Genomic DNA, 20,897 nt, shown 5'->3' on the forward strand with positions numbered 1-20,897 from the left:
AAGGTGTTCTTTTCAGTGTTGGTCAGACTGTTAATGTGACCTTAACTCATGTAATTGTGGAGGAAAACGTACAATAGCAGACGCCAAGATACTCACCTGTGGCAGAGGAGTCCATTCTAGTGGTTGTTTAATGGCTGCTGGACTTTCAATTAAACATGCTTACATTTAATAATCCAAATTTGACCATTTTTGCACCCTCTTTTGCAGCAAAAATAGCTCACATGCATGTGCCTTGTAGGCCTCGTAGGCCTGAAGAAATATGTCACAAAGAAGTTATCAGAGAGACTTACTCCCTTTGGGATACTATTCCATCAGCTCCTCAGATCCTACCTTACCTAATCACTTGTTATCTCAAGTGATTCAGGACTCTCTTCACAAAGTTCAAAATGCAAAAAATGTTATCAAGACTAAAGAACATACTGAGCTCTCAGGTTTCATGAATGTAGCCAAATAGAGCAACCAATAAGACAAAGGTAATGCATTGATGTAGCATAGATATAGGGCTAGATAGTTGGCCATAAAACAGCAGTGCAAAAGTGCCCTAAATCTCCCCTGTATGGGCAGGTGAGGATTCCCCAAAATGTCGTTTTTATTTTATTTTATTTTGTTTTATTTATATTATGATAACAGTAAACAACTGTATGCCAAGGCCAGCAGTGCAGTTCTCGTCAATGGCACAATAGGAGAGTGGATTCGCAACACTGTTGGAGTCTGGCGAGGCTGCCTTCTTTCATCTACACTGTTCAACATTTACTTGGAGCGCACCATGACTGATGCCCTAGAAGTCAGCATTGGGGGACAAACAATCTCAAATCTTCCGTTCGCTGATGACATTGATGGCCTGGCAGGCGGCAAAGATGAACCTGCCAACCTTATGAAACGATTGGATGAAACCTCCACAAAATATGGCATGGAAATCAGTGCAGAGAAAACCAAGCTGATGACAAACAAATGTGATGGGATCAGCTCACATATCACTGTCAGTAGACACGAGCTGGAGACAGTGAAACAGTTCAAGTATTTGGGGGCAATCCTCACTGATGAAGGATCCAAGGGAGAAATTCAGGCAAAAACTGCACAAACAACAGCAGCAGCAGTGGCAAAGCTAAAGCCAATTTGGGAGGAATAAGAACATCTCCGTGGAATCCAGACTGAAACTGTTGCACGCATTGGTCATCTCCATTTTTCTGTATGCGTGCGAGACATGGACCCTTATGGCAGAACTTGAATGGAAAATACAGGTAGTAGAGATGAGATGCTTCTGTAAAATCCTGGGCATCTCCTACTTCGACGACGTCACTAATGAAGAGGTCTGCAACCTCATCACCCAATGCTCTGGGTCATATGAAAACCTCCTGACGACCGTGAAGAAGTGCAAGCTGAAGTGGTGCAGCCATGTAACAAGATCATCTGGCCTATCCAAGATCATTCTCCAAAGGACAGTACAGGGGAAGAAAAGAAGAAGTAGACAGACGAAGAGATGGATTGACACATAAAAGAGTGGATGGGAATGGACTTTGCGGAGACTCAAGTGGTAGAGACAATTGGTTGATTGCTCATCAGTGATGGTGCCCCAATGACCAATGCGGTTATGGGAGTGATGATGATAATTATGATAACATCTAGGGGGCCCAGACATAGATCAGAACCCCTTTATGCAAGGCACTCTATAAACAAATAGGGAGTGTGACAGAGGTGTGCTTAGTGAGATGGGAAGGGGCATGACCAGAGCACTGCTGTACTCCAGTGGTCCGCGCCAATGTAAGAGCCTCTTGGAGACTGTTTTAGCTGGTGTAAATTAGAATAGTCATGATGATGCTGTAACACTGAGGGCTGAATGACCCTCAGCTGTGTAGGTGGTTGGGGGAGTACATAGGTGGCATACAACTGCTTTTGACACTCAACTCTCCCTACCTGGACACAGTTCAGACAGGTCTATTATTTGAAGCCATCACATCCAAGATCAGCCAAGAAATTGACAGGTGTATGTACTACAGCAACCCAAGAGGCAGAAACCTTTGAACCTTCCTCACCCTCAAATAATTTGGGTGTTGAAATGGATCGTTCTTCAACCTTGGCCTCCCATATATCATGGGTCCATATCATCAAAATGGTTTACTTGGGATTCATTTTCCTCTAAAATTATAAAGAAATAAATATTTCTATCAATAAATACATAATTGTTGGAAGAGGATGAGCACGTGCCATTGTGTCAGCGGACCAGGTCGCAGGTGATCAAGCCTAGTGGTCAGAGAGGAAGTCAGGCCTCGTAGTGGGAGTCCGAAAGTCAGAGCCATGGGTCGAGACAGGGTCAGAACCAGGAACCAGGGCTGAGGGTCAGAGCTGAAATCAGAGGCTGAATGCCAGAGCCAAGACAGAGTCGCAGTCAAGAGTCAGAGCTGAGGTTTGGGACCGGATTATAGGAATCAAGGAAGGCAAGAGCAGGGCTGGTTCTCAGGCAGGAGCAAAGCTGGGCAAGGAAAGGAATAAGACTAGGTGCAGGGCAGGATCTGGGCTGGAGCCGGGGAGAAGCAAAGCAGGAGCAGGGCTTACAGAGACATGAGCACAGGGAGTCCGTGGGTGTGTGCAGTGAGCAGCCAGCAAGCTACTGCTGCTTCTGGGCTTAAGAACTGACATGCTAGCTTCCTCAGCTAATCAGGCAGCGTGGTACATCAGGCAGCCTAGGTGGCTTGCTAGGGCGTCAGGAGTACTGAGCAGACACAGCTGTAGGGCCTTACTCCTGACACATTGTCCTAAGGAGAAGAGGTTTTAACAAAATAGACCGAAATTTTGTGATCATGTTTGTCTGAAAAAAATGGGGGTAATGAAAATAACTTACATTTATACACAATAGGGCCTTCATCTAGAAGGATCTTAGACTGGCTTACAGTACATAGCGCGTCAGAATCACTTTATCCATGACTGAAACGCAATCACCTCTGCAGTGAAACGTTTAACAGTGAACATTAGACACAGTATTGCTCAGGGCCAATATTTTCAAAATGGGTGTCTAAAATTAGGCTCCCAAGTCTATATTCAAGTACATAAATAAATGGCTTGATTTTCACGAGTGCTGAAAAACCCATCCCTCCCATTTAAGGTGATGGTGAAGGTTGAATGTTCAGCACTTTTTGAAATCAGGTCACTTGTTTAGGTACTTAAATACTGACTTAAGGTATGTCTACAGTGCAGTTAAAAACCCGTGTCTGGCCCATGCCAGCTAAGGGGCAGTTTAATTGTAGTGTGGACATTGAAGCTTGTGCTGGAGCCTGGGCTCTAGGACCCTGGAAGGTGGGAGGGTCCTAGAGCTTGGGCTGCAACTCAAGCCAAAACGTCTACATCACAGCCCATTAATGTGAGTCCTGCGAGCCTGAGTCACCTGGCACAGGCTAGCCGCAGGTGTCTAATTTCAGTGTAGACATACCCTGAGGGGCTTAACTTTAGGCTCCCATTTTTGAAAATCTTGGCCGAGGAGTATAAAAATGAGCAATAGCATCCTCAATTTGCAGCTTTTAGCACTACTTCCAAATGTTGTTGTTTACTTTTTCTAGTAGTTCTCAGTAGTTGCCCACTAGAATAAAACATCAGACAATATATTTTATATGCAGCTACTAATATGATTTTATTTTTTTAATGCCTCTCCTCTGTGGATTTGTCATGTCCCTTCATGAATTATGGATATATTCAAAATGTCGTGATTTAATTGAATAGGTGCTTCACACCATTTTCAAACAACCTCAGGTGCTAGGTGTAATGACATACCTATGTTCTAACCTTTAACTTTTAGATTTCTATTAATTCATCCATATTTTACTTATGCATGTATATTATATTTTAATTTGTATGTGATTTCCCTATATAGCTTGACGGGGGGATGTTTTCTGTATAAATGTTTTAACAAAAGGAAAGGAAAATAAATATGCCACTGCATACCAATACCCTGGATGCAAAGTTTGGGTCGCATGTTTTATTCATTCTGCGTTTCAGATAGGAGACTAGGACAATACACTTTAAAGAACGGTTGATATTTTCATAGTTATCATTCAGACATGACTTCAAGTCATATTCATCAATATGGTAACAGCTTTCATCAGTTTCTAGTATACAGGCAGTAGTTCTGAAGTACCCTAAACTATGATCTAAACTGCCTACTCATTATAACATTTTTATTTCTCCCACCTTCGTTGTAAATGTGCTCCCTGAATTTCTTCTACTTTTGGTCCCATTTCACACACAGGTAAATGATAAAATAATGGAAAATAGAAATGGAGCAGACCTACTGTCTAGTCCATCACCTGGTCAGTGTGGGGATGTTCCCTATTCAGCATTTGAAATGGGAGTACATCAAAGCATACTACGGAACTTTTAATACATGGTTGCAGGGTTCACATGGCCAGTTAGTTCTCAGCAAGCTAGTGCACTGTAGATTCACGCCCTGGCTTGCTGCACACTAAATCGCTACGTAGACAAGCCCTTAGTTATTAATCACTCTACACATATGTTGTTCTTTTAATCTTTTCTCATAAATCAGTCCCTTCAACCCCATTAGGTAAGTCTATGCCGCAATTAGAAACCCGCAGCTGACTCGTGTCAGCCAACTCAGGCTCGCTGGGCTCAGGCTGCAGAGCTGTTTCATTGCTGTGTAGTTGTCTGGACTCTGGCTAGTGCCTGGGCTCTAGGACCCTGTGAGGTAGGAGGGTCCCAGAGCTTGGGCTCCAGCCCGAGCCCCGAAGTCTATACAGCAATGAAACAGCCCTGCAAGCCCAAGTCAGCTGGCATGGGCCAGCTGCAGGTTTTTCTTTGCTGTGTACATATAGTCACTTTTGTTGCTGTTTTTTAACTCTGTCCATAGCTTCCTGGCACTGAGGAGCTGAATACTGTATTCCAGATCTTGCAGTGAAGGATTATTACCTCCATGCTCCATGACTTGATGTCTCCATGAATACAGCCCCAAAGTCATATAAAATACAATGGGTGAATGCATAGCCACAGCTGATAGAGGCTTTTCTATGTGAAATAGTTGCTAAAGGTGGTTTACTTATTATATAAATGAATTCAAAATGGTGTCTGTGCGTGGCTTGGCAAGAAATTGTGATTACCATGATGCAAAGAGCAATGGATATGGAAGTGGCACAGTGATAGCCATTTGATAGTGATAAGTAACATATTTCTACCTAATATAGAGAAACTTATTTAAGAACAGTTTATCCTTATTTATACCAGAATCAGGAAGGATTTGAGATTTTCATAGATTCATAGATTCTAGGACTGGAAGGGACCAAGAGAGGTCATCGAGTCCAGTCCCCTGCCCGCATGGTAGGACCAAATACTGTCTAGACCATCCCTGATAGACATTTATCTAACCTACTCTTAAATATCTCCAGAGATGGAGATTCCACAACCTCCCTAGGCAATTTATTCCAGTGTTTAACCACCCTGACAGTTAGGAACTTTTTCCTAATGTCCAACCTAGGCCTCCCTTGCTGCAGTTTAAGCCCATTGCTTCTTGTTCTATCCTTAGAGGCTAAGAAGCAATGGGCTTAAACTGCAGCAAGGGAGTTTCTGACACTGAAAAGTTGACTGAGGTTGTTTGGAGTTGGGCTAGCCTGTGCAAACTATATTTCAGAAAAGCATGTTAATTTCATGAATTTATTTTAGTCAGTTGTATTTTTACTCCCTTTGGACCATATTCTGATATCCTTACCCATGCTGAGTAATTACTTCACAAGTGATCCCATTGAAGACAATGGGGCAACTCATGCTGTCCAAAATGAGTTAAGGGCATCAGAATCTATCCCCCTGTTTCATTCTACTCACTTATTTCAATATTTAATGAGAAAACAGCTGAATCTTCCATTGCACACTCAATAATTCATGGTGATTAATTCAATTTCTTGTAAATCACACATCCAACTTTATCATACAACCCATAGAAAAATTATGCTTAAACATGGCACAGATTTTATTTTTAAAGAGTTAATTTTGGGATGTATTCTTTTTTTTTTTTAATCTGAGTTTTTCACCCTTGTTTTCTTTTGGAATTTTTAAATCTTCTGTACGTTTGAAAAGAAGCTTTTAAAAATTATATGTTGTTTTTAGTTTCTAGGTTCCTTCAAGAGATTTTCCAGCTCAGTGTTACATCTCTGCATTTCCAGTCTTCTTAGTTTGCTATATAATAAAGATCTTGCTCCAGAATTAGTTTATATTGATATATGTGTAATATTTTTAAATACATTAATATCATTTAAGTGTGGTATTCTTGCAGTTCAAACTCAGAGCTTATACGGTGAGTCAATAAAATGCATATTTTTGTTTTCCCAGTTTACACAAATCTCTGTCCCAAGAAGTGAGTCTTAAGGATCAGTTTAACTGTACACTTAGTACATATGAAGATGCACTGAAAAGCAGCGAGGATATTGTAACCATCACACATCGCCAAAATGAGCAGCTAGCTACCCAACTGCAGAAAGCCCAAACAGAGCGAACAAACATGGAATTAAAGCTTCAGCAAGCTTTAGAAGCGTCACAAGAAGCCAACGAAAAAGTTCAAACGTAAGTCAGTTGTCTTTACATTTGGAAGAATGTCATTTGACAGCCGAATGAGACGTTATTCCCCCTGATGTTTACAGTGTGGTTGTCACAAAAGTGGCTGTTTAAAAGTGGCTTCATCTTACTCACAGATTGGCTTCTTGTTGTATAGTCAAGAGTCACTTCTGCTGCTTTAATGACAAAACACTACTACTGCCTTAGCGCTGTATAACCAACCCGCCTCTGGGAGAAAGACCTCACTGCACATTAAGGGGTGGGGGTTGTTGTTTGGCTTGTTGGAAAATGTGTGTGCCCCTTTAAGGGCTAGAGAGCCAGGGAGTTACTTTCTGCGGCAGCTGTGGGCCAAGTCAGCATGAGGGCACTGACCCAACCACCCCCATGTGACCAGAAGAGAGGGGGGACGATATTATTAGGGTTACCATATTTCCTCAATCAAAAAAGAGGACACTGGGAGGGGGAAGCCCCGCCCTAGCCCTGCCCCCACCCCGCCCCCATCCACTCCCTCCCACTTCCCACCCCCTGACTGCCCCCCTCAGAACCCCAACCCCCCTGCTTCTTGTCCCCTGATTGCCCCCTGCTGAGAACCCCCCACCCTAACTGCCCCCCCTAGGACCCTACCTGCCCCAACTCTTATCCACTCGCATGGGTGGCAGGGTTGTAGAAATTTTGGTGGTGCCCAGAACCCCACACACACACACCTGCCTAAGGCTCTGGGAGGGAGGTTGGGTGGGGGGAGGAGGTCTGGGGTGCAGGTCCTGGGCTGGGGATTAGGGTGCAGGAGGGGTGCAGGTTCTGGGATAGAGTTTGGGTGCTGGGTGCAGGCTCCGGGCTGGGGCAGAGAGTGGGTGTGCAGAAGGGGGTGAGGGGTGCAGGCTCTGGGCTGGAGTGGGGTGGGAGGCGGTGCAAAGGGAGGGGGTGCAGGCTTTGGGAGGGAGTTTGAGGGCAGGAGGGGGTGTGTGGGAAGGGGGGAGGGGGTTTGGGAGGGAGTTTGGGGATAGGAGGGCATGCAGGGGTGAGGGCTGTGGGTCTGAGGATGAGGGATTCATGATGCAGGAGGGGGCACAGGAATGGAGCAGAGGATTAGGGTGTGGGGGGATGAGGTCTGGGGATGAGGGGTTTGTGGCGTTGGAGAGGCTCAGGGCTAGGGTGGAAGGGCAGGGTAAGGGCAGTCTGTCTTCTCATTAGTGGATGGGGGCACTAGGACGCGGGGGGCAGCAGACAGCAGTTGCTGCTGGCTCTGGCAGTACAAGCAGACAAGGGAGAGGCAGGCAGGGAGGGGGGACCCACGGGGGGGGGGGGGGATGCGCAGAGGGGGTTGAGGGGTGGAGGCCGGGGACCCATCCAACACTCCCCCTGCCCCCCACCCCCGGACTCCCCTTACCATTCTGGCTCCATGTGTTTGCAAAACACGCTGCCTAGTGGGTCGGTTTATGTGTTACACAGGGCTGCAGACAGAGGGAGGGGGGAGCACGGGGAGGGCTCTGGCTGCTGGAGGCCAATGGGAGTGGGTCAATCGGCCCAGCCACCCAATCAGCAGCCGCACTCTGCATGGAAGGGAGGGAGGAAGGGAGGCGAGGGAGAAAAAAGCCCCAGACATTTTAACCTTGTTACTAATTCCTCCCGGACAGCTATTTAGAGACGCAAAAGTCGGACGTGTCCGCGGAAATATGAACGGATGGTAACCCTAGACTATATAAGTCCATGCCAGTTCAGAAAAAGCCCTCTTTTACCTGGACCAGACAGAGCAGCACCCACCCTCCCACCCATGGAAGTGGTGAAATACTGGGTTTTGTTGAGATTCTCTATAGCACTGTGCTAGTTCTCCTTTCTTGGGGGGCTGGGAATGAATTTTTCCCTCACCGCCAGATTGGGGGTTTTTGCCTTCCCCACAGCGGGTTCGGAGGGGGGGGAGTGGCTTATTTGGGGGCAAACATGAAATGGGAGTTAGACTATGATGTTGCAAATCATTATGTAAATGTGGGACGGATGTCCAGTGCAGGTACTCCATAGGGAAGGGATATAGTGATCAGATAAAATGGATTGGTAAAGGATTTAAAGTGCTATTCTTTAAGGGAGCAGGAACTGGGAGGGATTCGGAGCTCCTATTACTGGTACAGCAGAGAGCAAGCCCATTTTTTAATAGCCTCCCCTTAATCTGCATTTGAATGGGGGGGATGGTGATGTCCTAGCAGCGGGTTGGCTGGGGACCAGAATGGGCAAGAGGGAAGGGTATATATTGAAATGATTATGGAATTACCTGTACTGTACTCTTCTATCTGCCAAGTACTCCCAGACATTTAAGAATAAAGTTGCGGCCTAATTGTACCACATCCAGTGTCTTCTGTCCTTCTACCAGCATAACCAGACAACGAGCTAGAGTCAGAGTTCATGTAGTCAGAGCCTTGGGTAGGGCGAATTGGGGTGACGGCCCCGGGCCCTGCGCTTTGAAGGGCCCCACGCTTCGATAAAATCAGGACTGTCCCGATATCTAGCCCTTTGTCCCGTGTCCCAACCGATGTACGATTGGGACGCCATTTGTCCCAATATTCAGGTGAAAAGGTGGGTGGGGAGGTGAGGCAGGAGGCAGGCAGGTGAGTGGGGTGAGGCGTACAGGGAGCTGAGTGGCAGGCGGGAGTGGAGTGAGAAGGCAGGCAGCTGGGGAGTAGCACGGCAGGCAGGCGAGTGAGGAGGCAAGTGGCGCCGGGCGGACAGCAAGGAGACTATTGGGGAGGCTGATTTGTGATGGGCCCCACACACCCCTAGGGATGGCCCTGCATGTAGTATTAATTCTGGTGCTGTGGCACAAACTAGAAAGGTGAACACAACTTGGCTTTCAGGTCGCAGAGTGAATGTACAGAGTTATCCAGGGCAACATCACTTCTAAATTTAGCAGATGTATATAAAAGTCAGTAAGAGACAATGAACATGGAAACTCACAAAGCCAATTTTACATAGTCACTTTCAAAATATGACAGTGTTTTAAAAGAAACTGGGATGTTGAGCTGAATGGGATTTGCCTGCTCCAGTTGGCCCAGATCCAGCAGCCATTGATCAGGCCCATAGTTTTTTATGCTCTCTAGATTCTAAGCAACTTGTCTTTGAGTTTTGTAAAACTACTCTTCAGTTTGGGACAGATCATTTTGGATAAGTGACTGAGCAAAATTAAATCCTCTTATGCCAGAACTCTGACATCCATGGCTACAAGTGTTAAAGGTTTCTAGATGCTGATTATTTCAACAGCATTGTAAGGAAATAGTAGGATTCATGATGTGCTTTCCCTTAATGTCATATGGACACTGCTTTTATACATATCCAAGAGTCTTTAAAGTATTTTCTGTTAGGCTGGAATGGTTTTCAGTGTTCTTGGAACACATGCTGCAGTATTATATTTGCCTTTATAGCTACATGAGACAACGTGGGTGAGGTAATATCTTTTATGGGACCAACTTCTGTTGGTGAGAGAGACAAGCTTTTGAGCTTCCACAGAGCTCTTCACCAACAGAAGTTGGTCCCATAAAAGATATTACCTCATCCTCCTTGTCTCTCTAATATCCTGGGACCAACGTGGCTACAACAACACTGCCTACAAGAATTTATAGTTACATGTGAGAATATTTGCAATGTACATATAAATCAGTTTTTGTCTGGTTCATATCTGATACGTTTCAGGCCAGGTGTTTGAGTCTGATCCAAATCCCACTGAAATGAATGGGAAGACTCTTGTTGACTTCAGTGGGCATTGGATTGGACCCTATGTTCAGGTAAATGACAGTGCTCCGTAACGTAAGACTTCTTGTTAGAAGGCTCCTAAACTCTGAACCCTGGAGTTCAGCTGTGTTGAAGTCCATTATAAGTTTCCTTTTAACATAAGAACATAAGAAAGGCCGTACCGGGTCAGACCAAAGGTCCATCTAGCCCAGTATCCTGTCTACCGACAGTGGCCAATGCCAGGTGCCCCAGAGGGAGTGAACCTAACAGGCAATGATCAAGTGATCTCTCTCCTGTCATCCATCTCCATCCTCTGACAGACAGAGGCTAGGGACACCATTCCTTACCCATTCTGTCTAATAGCCATTAATGGACTTAACCACCATGAATTTATCCAGTTCTCTTTTAAACTCTGTTATAGTCCTAGCCTTCACAACCTTCTCAGGTAAGGAGTTCCACAAGTTGACTGTGCGCTGCGTGAAGAAGAACTTCCTTTTATTTGTTTTAAACCTGCTGCCTATTAATTTCATTTGATGACCCCTAGTTCTTGTATTATGGGAATAAGTAAATAACTTTTCCTTATCCACTTTCTCCACATCACTCATGATTTTATATACCTCTATCATATCCCCCCTTAGTCTCCTCTTTTCCAAGCTGAAGAGTCCTAGCCTCTTTAATCTCTCCTCATATGGGACCCGTTCCAAACCCTTAATCATTTTAGTTGCCCTTTTCTGAACCTTTTCTAGTGCCAGTATATAACAATGTACTAGTTAGTACAGATACAATTCTTTGCTCCATGTAGCAGGTTTTTAGAGAGGAAACACAGCATAATCGATCAAACAATTTTATATAGTGAAAGTTGAATATGAAATATATCTTAGTGACAGTCAGTGTACAACACTCTAGATCAGTGTTTCCCTAACTTGGGACGCCGCTTGTATAGGGAAAGCCCCGGTTTGTTTACCTGCCATGTCCGCAGGTTTGGCTGATTGTGGCTCCCACTGGCTGTGGTTCGCAGCTCCCACTGGCTGTGGTTCGCTGCTCCAGGCCAATGGGAGCTGCTGGACGTGTTGGCCAGTACGTCCCTCGGCCCGCGCCACTTCCAGCAGCTCCCATTGGCCTGGAGCAGCGAACCGCGGCCAGTGGGAGCCGCGATCAGCCGAACCTGCGGATGCGTCAGGTAAACAAACCGGCCCAGCCCGCCCTGGGCTTTCCCTACACAAGCGGGGTCCTAAGTTTGGGAAACACTGATCTAGATGAAAACCTGGCTCCACTGAAATCAATGGCAAGCCTCCCTTTGGCTTCAATGGAGCCAGGATTTCACCCCTGAGATCTTACAGTCATAATGACAGTTATCTGGATAATTACGAGCAATAGTTGAATATTGGTTAATAACTAGATGATAAAAGAAAGATATGACTTTGTATTCTGCTTTGAAGTAATTTACATAGAAGTATTATAGCCACTGCAAGTCAAACTCAACTTGTGAATTTAAGTTAGACTATTTGTATATACTCCTAATATTTGCTTTAGTATATGTTTCACAAGTTGCAAGATTATATGCTACCCAGCCTGTTGCCATAAATGCTCCTCTAACAGACTCTTTCAACCTTGTGAGAAATAAATCACACAGACAGAAATAATACAGTTTACTGTTAAGAGAAATGTATGCATGTTAATTCTAAATTTCTGACTTTATAGTCTCCAATGTGAAGACTCCAAATTTAATCTTGCTCTCATTGAAATCAAAGGGGATTAAACTGTTGTTCTCTGAAGGTATTGTTATTTCTCAGTGAAGTACACTCACCCACGTCTTCTGAAGAAAGATGTGATCTATTTTGTTCCATCTTGTTACTTTCTTGATCAATATTAATGTCCTGAGGTCAAAACATAGGTCTAGTGTTATATATTGTATATACAGACAAAATCCTAAGAGTTGTCTTTTTATTTATTATACCTGTAAGTTCTTTGCCCATAATTCTCATTGCTGGATCAGGGCAAACATACAGCCCATACCCCTTCATTTCTTGGCCCTACTTGCACCTGTATGACACCTGGGGGCTCCAAAATGAAATGAACTCCCTACACATTTTTAGGTGGTGGTGCCTGAATCAGGGCAACATTTCCCCCTGTTTGTTCCACATCTGCCAATAAGTTTCCTAGTGTGTGTAATATAATCACATAGCAACCAGAAATTAGTCCATAATTCATTTCAGGCACCCAATACGTTTTTCCCCCTGTTGGGTTAATATATATATATAACATGCATAATTAAAATAAACTTACAAAAAATAGATATGGTGCATATGCAGGAGTTGCTTTTTAATATCATTTTTGACAAATTAATATAAACTATCTATATTATTTGTTCAGTGCCAACACTGTGCTCAGTGCTGTATAGAACTTGGAGCACTCATGGTCCATGTCTTGACATCTATTAAATCTACCTTTGCACTAGTATAATTTTAAAGCTGTCATGTTATTGTTTTTCATTTTAGTTAAAAAAAACACTTGCTATTTGTAAATTAGGAATTTATAGGCCAATATTTGTCCCAGATAATATTTTTCAGTCATGTTTTAATCCCCTGAAAACAGAGTGGTTATTATAGAAGTGCAGACACAACTTGAACTATAGTGGTGCAATGCACTGCCATAATGAGAAGAATTCATTCAATTTAACATGCATAACTACTTGGGAAAATTTCTGTCAGGTTAGTTTCATTATTGCTAAAATCAGTCCTCTAGCAAAATTAAACAGTTGGTTGAAGTCTTTTGATGACAATAGCATGCCCTTTTTATCAAGAAACTGTGGAAATGCTCAGTGCATCTTCCCAGCACCCAGTCATCCACCCCCATCCTATAATTCAACCTGCAAACAGATTAAGCAGCTGAGTTTGTGGAAAGTGTGTTTACTCTGAGCTAAGAACCCTTGTGTGACACTACAGAGATTCCACTGACACCTCTGGGAGAACTACACAGACAGTTCCTGCTCATCAGCAGGGAAACCAGGCTGAGAATTTACAATTTCTTTGTAACCTCAACTGCTTCATTCAAATCGGTGTTTGGCAATTAGGCAGGAACTAGTTTGTTAGCTTTACTTTTTTTTTTAAGATGTAGGATGTTCTACATTTCAAAAAGGACTGACAGTTTAAAACCAGCTGGAAGGCTTTTTGCTATATTAGTCTTTATTTTTTATCATTATCCTATAGAGATTTTTATTTAAAATATGAAACTAAACTTCATAGCCCAATTGAGAATTCAAATTATAGGCTTACCTTTTCTTCTCCATAACATCTTAAAAAACTGCCAACAAAAAACATGTAATTCTGATTTGTGACTGAAGTATTTTCTGGTGATGTGCTAAGTTATTTTATATTTTTCAGTGTTATTTAATAATGTACATTAGTAATGGACTTACAGTTAAAAAGGGAAATAATCATGAGCTTGATTAAGGAAGAATGTAATTCAGAGGGTCACGTCATTAATAGAAGTCAAAATCAAGTCTGGCAAGCAAATCTTTCTTTCTTAATGTCCTTTACTGCCATATACCACACTTTAGATGACCGGTTCTTTGACATTACTGAATAATGTATAAAGAAATTAAGATTTTAAAATAAATCTTAATTCTTACAATATGTGTTATGTCAGCAGTTTAGAAAACACATAGCTTTCATTTCTCCATCGAAGGTGGCACTATTGGGTTTAATTCATTTGTGTATATATTAAGTTACTTACCTGTAATTGTTGTTCTTTAAATTTAGTATCCCACATAAATTAATGCTCTGTCCTTTGGCATAGGGACACAAAGCATCTAAAAAGTTCCAGGATTCCACCCCATGTGAAGCAGCAGCTGTGAGCCAGAAGGGGGATACAGTGGAATTTGCTTATAGCAAACTTGGATATAGCAAAAGTACAGTTTTATACTTAGGTAGAATGAAATTCTCACTTTTTTCCCCCAATGCATTGCAATATATAAATAGCAATATATATACACACACATATATATAATATGAAATAGAGTAAATATTAACTTAATAGATAAGATCTATTATGTAGAGAGCTGGGCAGAATTTTTTGATCAAAATTGTTTTTGGTCAAAAAACAGATTTGGCAACACCAAAACATTTTGCGAATTTGTATCAATTTCTCCAAATTGTTTCCATTGGGGGGAAAAAAACTTTTTTTTAAATTCTGTTTAATTTTGACATTTTCAAAACAAAAAGGTTTTATTTTTTAATTCAAACGTCTTTTCATTTCAAAACATCCTTTAATTAAAAATAAAGCATTTTATTTCTGGGTAGAACTAAAGGTTTCATTTGATCCAAAACAAAGCAAAAAATTCAGCTTTTGGTTTTGCCAACTATTTAAAAAAAATTGTTTTTGGTTCAACCCCAAATGAATTTTTACCAATTTTTTGGAATAGCCAGCAAACCAGCAAATTTGTTATTTGCCCTGCTCTGCTTAGGGACTTAAATAATATTTAAAACTGTCTGCAACAATATATGTAATTACCAGACTGTAAAAATAAATATAATTTTCTATAAATTTTTTTATTTCATTTTGATCAACAAAGCATTTGGGGCAGTGGCATAAATCCACCTGAAGTGGTGGCACATAGGCAGAAGGCCCGTACAAATTTGCTCTGCTGGTGGGCCCAGCTGTTGCAGCCCCAAAAGGAAAGTGGGGTTGACTTGGAGGAGGTGGGGCCAAGCCAGCTGGAAGATGCTATGAATTAATTAGTGCCCCTGCCAACCAGGATCATATGAAGCCAAGGGTGGATTTTAAAGTGGTCCTCCCTGATGGAACTGCTGGGGATTGGCAGTGGCAGTCGAGTTCACTAAAAGCGGGAAGAGGGCATAATATAGTGCCAAATCAATGTTAATAATTTATCAGTAAAGACTGATGTGGTTATGATGTATTTTCCCTAAGAAGATCTCCATTTCTATAACATTAGTCTTGAGGATAATGTGAATTTAAGTGTATGAGATTTTAGTTATGGGGTTTTATTGGTAAAAGAGTAATTTAATGACATTGTATAGATCAGTAAAGTCTGACTCTGTGTGCGTGTGTGTGTGTGCACGCGTGTGAGTGTGCATGCACACAAAATATTTCTACACATACAACTGAAATGACATACAACTAGAATGGACATTCACATTGGCTGTTAAAATATAAATCTAAGAAAATAAACACAAACAGTGATAAATGCTTGTACATACATTTTGCCAAGTTAGTTTTCTTAATGGACTAAGAAAATATAAAAGTGATAACACTCTTATTTGTTTTATCTGTAATTGTTTATTGAAGCTCAGTTCTTTTCTCAAAAAACCCAAATCTGTTTCTGCTTTTAAATTGGAAAAAAATGCAAGACAAAATTAAAGTACATCATATATAATTAGGTAATTTCAGCAAATTACAATACCCTACACAAGATGTATTTAATCTTACCAGTGATTTGCCTAATTTTTTGGTGATTTTTCTTTTAGTGTAAAATAGAATGAAAATTCCTGCATGTTCCTTGCCAGCATAACCCTTCCTGTTAATGGAACATATCCATTTTGCACAGTCCTGCATTTTCCCATTGCATTTCTGGTGTGCAAGCTCTTTATGCTTTCAGGTATTTTACTATAAAACTTTGTTTTGTTTCTTTGCTTTGCATGACAAATATATCCATTAATGAGACACACAAAAATGAATATTTCTCTTTTCATTTTATACTGGCATTTGACACGTGAAAAGAATGTGAAAATGAAAAGAAATGAGTACTGAACATTTAATAAACAGTAGACTCCTCTGCCTCTGAAAGTAAAACTAATCTTCCTTCTGAGTATAGGAGTTGTGTGCATTTCACATCAATGTCCAAGACGTTCTCTAGTGCCCACTGGAGGGTCTAATCTTTCTCAGAATGATCTGAGCAGTGCAGTTCAAGAACAAGAATGAATCTTTGAATAATCACACCACAATGTGAGGTGACCCCCAGACAGGGGACTGACCAGATACACATATGGGTTTTGGGAAGACACTCTGATGCTCTTTTTTAACACAGCTGTGAGAAGAATGTGGCTAAGACCCAGTAGTCTTTCTGGAGTATAGCTGGCAAAGGAAACCATGAGGAGAAGAGAATTTAACACATGAGTGTAAGAGAGTCCGCTTCATTGATGCGATCTGAGGGGAATGCCTAATGACTGGAAGAATCAAACTTGGCAATGAAAACACAAAGCTCTTTTCATCAATTCAAACGCAGACTCTAAAGCTGCAGATGGTTACCTCCAGCCTTGCCTATTCAGTGTGGGGTTTTATAAAATGGCACTTTGGTGAATTCTAACAGATCAAAACAAAGATTTAATAACATAAAGATGTGGTGTTCATTTTTAAATGAGGATACAGGTCAGTGTCTCAGAAAAGAATAAAATGGGTATCTTTTATTTGTAGGTCTAAAGTCTTTTGAGATTTTTAACTGCAAGCATGATATCTTTAATGTACAGATTATATTCTGTAGACTACAACTTCAGTTAAACAGGAAACAGATAAAAACTAGACTTCACGATTATTATGCTGATTGAGTCTTTTTCTTCCGTGTAAATGCTATTCACTAGTTATCTCCTTATAAAAATCATACCTAAATATATTTAGTTGAAGTATATGTGGTGGCATGTACGTTTTCAGTCATTCTTCACAGATAAGGATGGGTCTAGTTAATTAAAAATTACAAGCAGAAGCACTGCACAAAAGAAACAAGTTGTACATTCATGGAGAATAAAAGCTATTTGTTTTGGAGAAATCACCCAGTATTAGAGAACTCAGCTGACTTTATTTTAAATATCACCAATAATTTTCTCTGTTTTGCGGCTTTCACAACATTTAGTTTGTTCTTGTTAGTTTAGTAATATGTTTAATGATTACATGTTCAAATTCTTTTATTAAATTTAGACTGGATTTTTCCCTTTAATTATAAAACAGAATTTGGGGGATGATAGGACCAAATTATCTAATGGAGTAAATGGGTGCAGCTCCATTCATTTTAATGGAATTTCACCCATTTATGTCAGCAAAGAATTTGGCCCATAATGTCAAAAGTGGGTTTGATATTAAAGAAGAATGCTATAATTCTGTGTCAGTGAAAGTTTGTACTGGTGCTAAATAATTGATAGTTTTTTAAACATTATTGTGAGAGTAATTGTAATGAGTTCTGGTGTTCTGGAACATAAAGTAAGCTCTGCTATTTTATGGAAGACTATAAATATAGGGCCAGCTGATGTAAATAGGCATAGCTTTATTAAGTTGAGCTATGTTGATTTACCCAACTGAGGATCTGACCCATAGTTTATAGTTAAACAGATAGTCTATACTCAAAAAACTAGCTAAAATAGATGACTGAGTAAAGGTTGAATCTGGAGAGGTTCTACGAACTTTCCACTGTTTTCAAAGATAATAGAATTGATGTCCGCTGTCAATAGTGTCTGGCTCTGTGGAAGGTCTATGATTGATAAGATTAGTGTAATACTGACAGTGATCAAAATTAACAACTTTATGGAGTTTCATAATTGGATCAAAAGTTATTAGGTAGGATCTGCTAGGGAGAAAATGCTAGGTGAGGACTGGTGTCCTGAAAGAATGCAGTTGTTAAAAGCAGATTATGTATATTGTATGATCAGTGTAGCTAGCACCTCCACCAATAGGTGGTGATGTAACTTAGAGGCAAGTTGTTTTGTTTTGATATTACGATGTATCTTTTCGGGAAAGGGGAGGTTTGAGGAAGTTTTCAGTCCCACCTGTGTGTGCTGGAGTTGTTACTTGCAGTGTCCCAATAGAAAAATCTATTGTTTTCTACAAGTGAGTATTACAATATATATGGGCCCCATGAAGTGTATAATCTCCCGTTGCTGGCTTTTATAGAGTTTGGGAAGGCAACACCAGTCAGTAGTAAGATTTCCAAATGCACAAAAGTACAGTGCATCCCAAAGGAACTCTACAAAGTGTGGCACAACTAATGCAAGCTTTCTTAGGCCTGCATGGCATGGATATGTACATGAGGAAGTCTGAAATAGAAAACAAAAGTAAGGTTTGAACAGAGGGAGTGTAAAGTCACTAGATTTTGTGACAGTGGGTATGGAAACTCTGTCTACTTTAGTGTTTAAGACTTGTGAAGAATGAAGAGTAATTGAAATATATAAAGAAGTTCATGTGTCATCTAACTGAAAGCAATTTACAGTACTAACAGAATTTATTTAGATGTTTAAAACTAATTGCACACATCACAGTTGTTTTAAACCCTAAACTAATCCCCATTATTACTCCACTCAGCAAAATTCCATTTACACTGATAGCAGAATGCAGGAACTAACATGCATGGTGAAATTACAACTTATAAAGAAACTCAGTGAACCAACTATCTAGGTATGTCTAATTGTAGTGGTAGAAAAACCAAACAAGTTGGTGAGGGTATGCCTAGATCTAAAGGAACTTAATAAAGCTATAAAGTGAAAGCAATTTCCTCTCTATTGAAGCTATTGAAGAAATAAGTAATAGACTGGACTGGAGCTGAATATTAATTTGTGTTAGATGCATGCAGTCACTCATCACAAATTTGCCTGGATAGTTAGAGAATGTTCTGGGTATAATACATTTCCAACATCTCTTGGTATATATTTTTTTTCTCTCAGTATATCTAGTGTACTATTCATGTTCCATAAAAAGTAGAGGCCATTCTTGCAAAATTCTCATTAAAATTGACTAGCCCAGGCATAAAATCTAATCACCCATCCTTTCCCGTGTTGACTGAGGATAATTTAAAAATATTTTACTTGCCTATAAAAATAAATTGCTTACCCCAGGTGAGTGTTCAGGTAGAATTTTGTAGTCTGTGTTAGGAGTAGTTGATGGTATCACTGATGCTGTTGATTTTGTGGCCCAGAAAGGAATACAATATTAGAAATTGTGGCACGGAAATAGGGCTTTAGATTTAATAAATAAAGGCAAATGCTGCAAAGCCAGCAAAAATTTCCATCTGTATTAACTAGAAACGTCACTAAGCAGGGTGACACTAAAGTAGTATCTATCATTAAACTTCTATTAACTTTAAAATAAATAGGAACGACAGATTGGAATGATTATGTACTTTCCCAGATTCGTGCTACCAAGTTCCACAGCAACTCTGCCACTTAAAGAATTATTAAGGAAGTACTGTGAATAACTATGGAAATTGAAACACACTAAAATAGTGAAGAAATCGTAAATAAAAGCCCTTATTTTGCAATATTTATATCAAAACAAATGGACTGGCAGGTGCTGCCGAACAAAGTGGATAATGCTGATTGTTGCTCCATTTCCCTTTGCTTCCATACCAATGATTCAAAGAGGAGCAAAAAACCTCCCAGTCATAGAAAAAAGATAACTTGCTATAATATTTTGGTCCGAGAGATTTCAACAATACATTTATGGAAATGAATTCCTGGTACAAACTGAGCATAATACCTTAGAGGCTTTTGTTTAGAAACGTTGAATAAAGTACAGTATATATGGTTGAGCTCGCAAAGGTATCAGTTTAACCTAAACCATGTGCTAAGTGACATCTTGGCTGCAACATGTGCACTATTTATGGCACAATTACCAGAACTCAAATTTATTACCACAGCCGTTTACCTTTACCATGGACCACGACACAGCAGTACAAGTTAACGCACCTTCAAGTCTCTACTGGTAGACGCAAGAAACTTGTGTGGCTGCAAAGCATGTTCTGAACAGGATGATACTTGAGGCATGACTAGAGGCAAAGAGAAATGGCTCATCCCTTCTTCGCCGATTTGTCTGTAATGCAGTAGCTGCTGTTAGTGATGTAATTTTCAGGAGAAAAATGAGTGATCTCATGCAGACTGGGGAAAGAACCTTATTGAAGAACATATGGTTATGGAATTATGTAAAAGAAGCACCAGGGAAAACATTTACTGCCCTGGTATGAACAAACTAATGGTTATTACGGTTTGAAAATCATACTCATCAAATGTTAAGTATCAGAGGGGTAGCCGTGTTAGTCTGGATCTTTAAAAAGCAACAGAGAGTCCTGTGCACCTTTAAGACTAACAGATGTATTGGAGCGTAAGTTTTCGTGGGTGAATGCATCCGACGAAGTGGGCATTCACCCACGAAAGCTTATGCTCCAATACATCTGTTAGTCTTAAAGGTGCCCCAGGACTCTCTGTTGCTTTCATCAAATGTTGTTATCAGAAAAACCTAAAGAACCATCGTATCCTCAGTATATACAAGAAAAACTTGGTAAAGCTGATACATTTTGCCTTTGAAGGCAAGACCTGTTTTATAGACTCATAGAAATGTAGGGCTGGAAGGGACTGTGTCACGGAGTATGCACACCCCGTCCTATTTCAGGGTGAGGTGGGGTTGTGATATCACCGCAACTACCATCTTATCAGACAATCCTTAGGCTGAAGGCAGCATGGCTCAGTGGTCAGGGCCAAAATGGCTGACCTCGGGCTAAAGGCCAGGCAGCCTAATATTTGGAGTCTATACAGCTGCCCTTGGGCTCAAGGCTGCGCAGCCTAGTGGCCAGAGTCAGTACAGCTGCCCTTGGGCTCAGGGATGTGCGGCAGAATCAGTGAAGTGGGCTGCCACCAAGGGGTGGGTGG

General features: G+C 41.1%; 1 protein-coding gene across 17 annotated transcripts in view; it reads left to right on the forward strand.

Moving 5' to 3' along the window:
* MIPOL1 (mirror-image polydactyly 1) overlaps window positions 1-20,897 on the forward strand; it is a 291,247-nt gene that overhangs the window by 246,644 nt on the left and 23,706 nt on the right. For 16 of the 17 annotated variants that reach the window (XM_065593314.1, XM_065593313.1, XM_065593308.1 and 13 more), the window contains one exon: window positions 6,322-6,552. In XM_065593314.1, the coding sequence (XP_065449386.1) occupies window positions 6,322-6,552 (231 nt within the window). Of the gene's footprint in view, window positions 1-6,321; window positions 6,553-8,177; window positions 9,938-20,897 lie in introns of those variants that run through there. The other variant, XM_065593315.1, reaches the window with a different exon arrangement.

The sequence above is a fragment of the Chrysemys picta genome, chromosome 4, assembly GCF_011386835.1.
Source record: "Chrysemys picta bellii isolate R12L10 chromosome 4, ASM1138683v2, whole genome shotgun sequence".
Lineage (NCBI taxonomy): Eukaryota > Metazoa > Chordata > Testudines > Emydidae > Chrysemys > Chrysemys picta.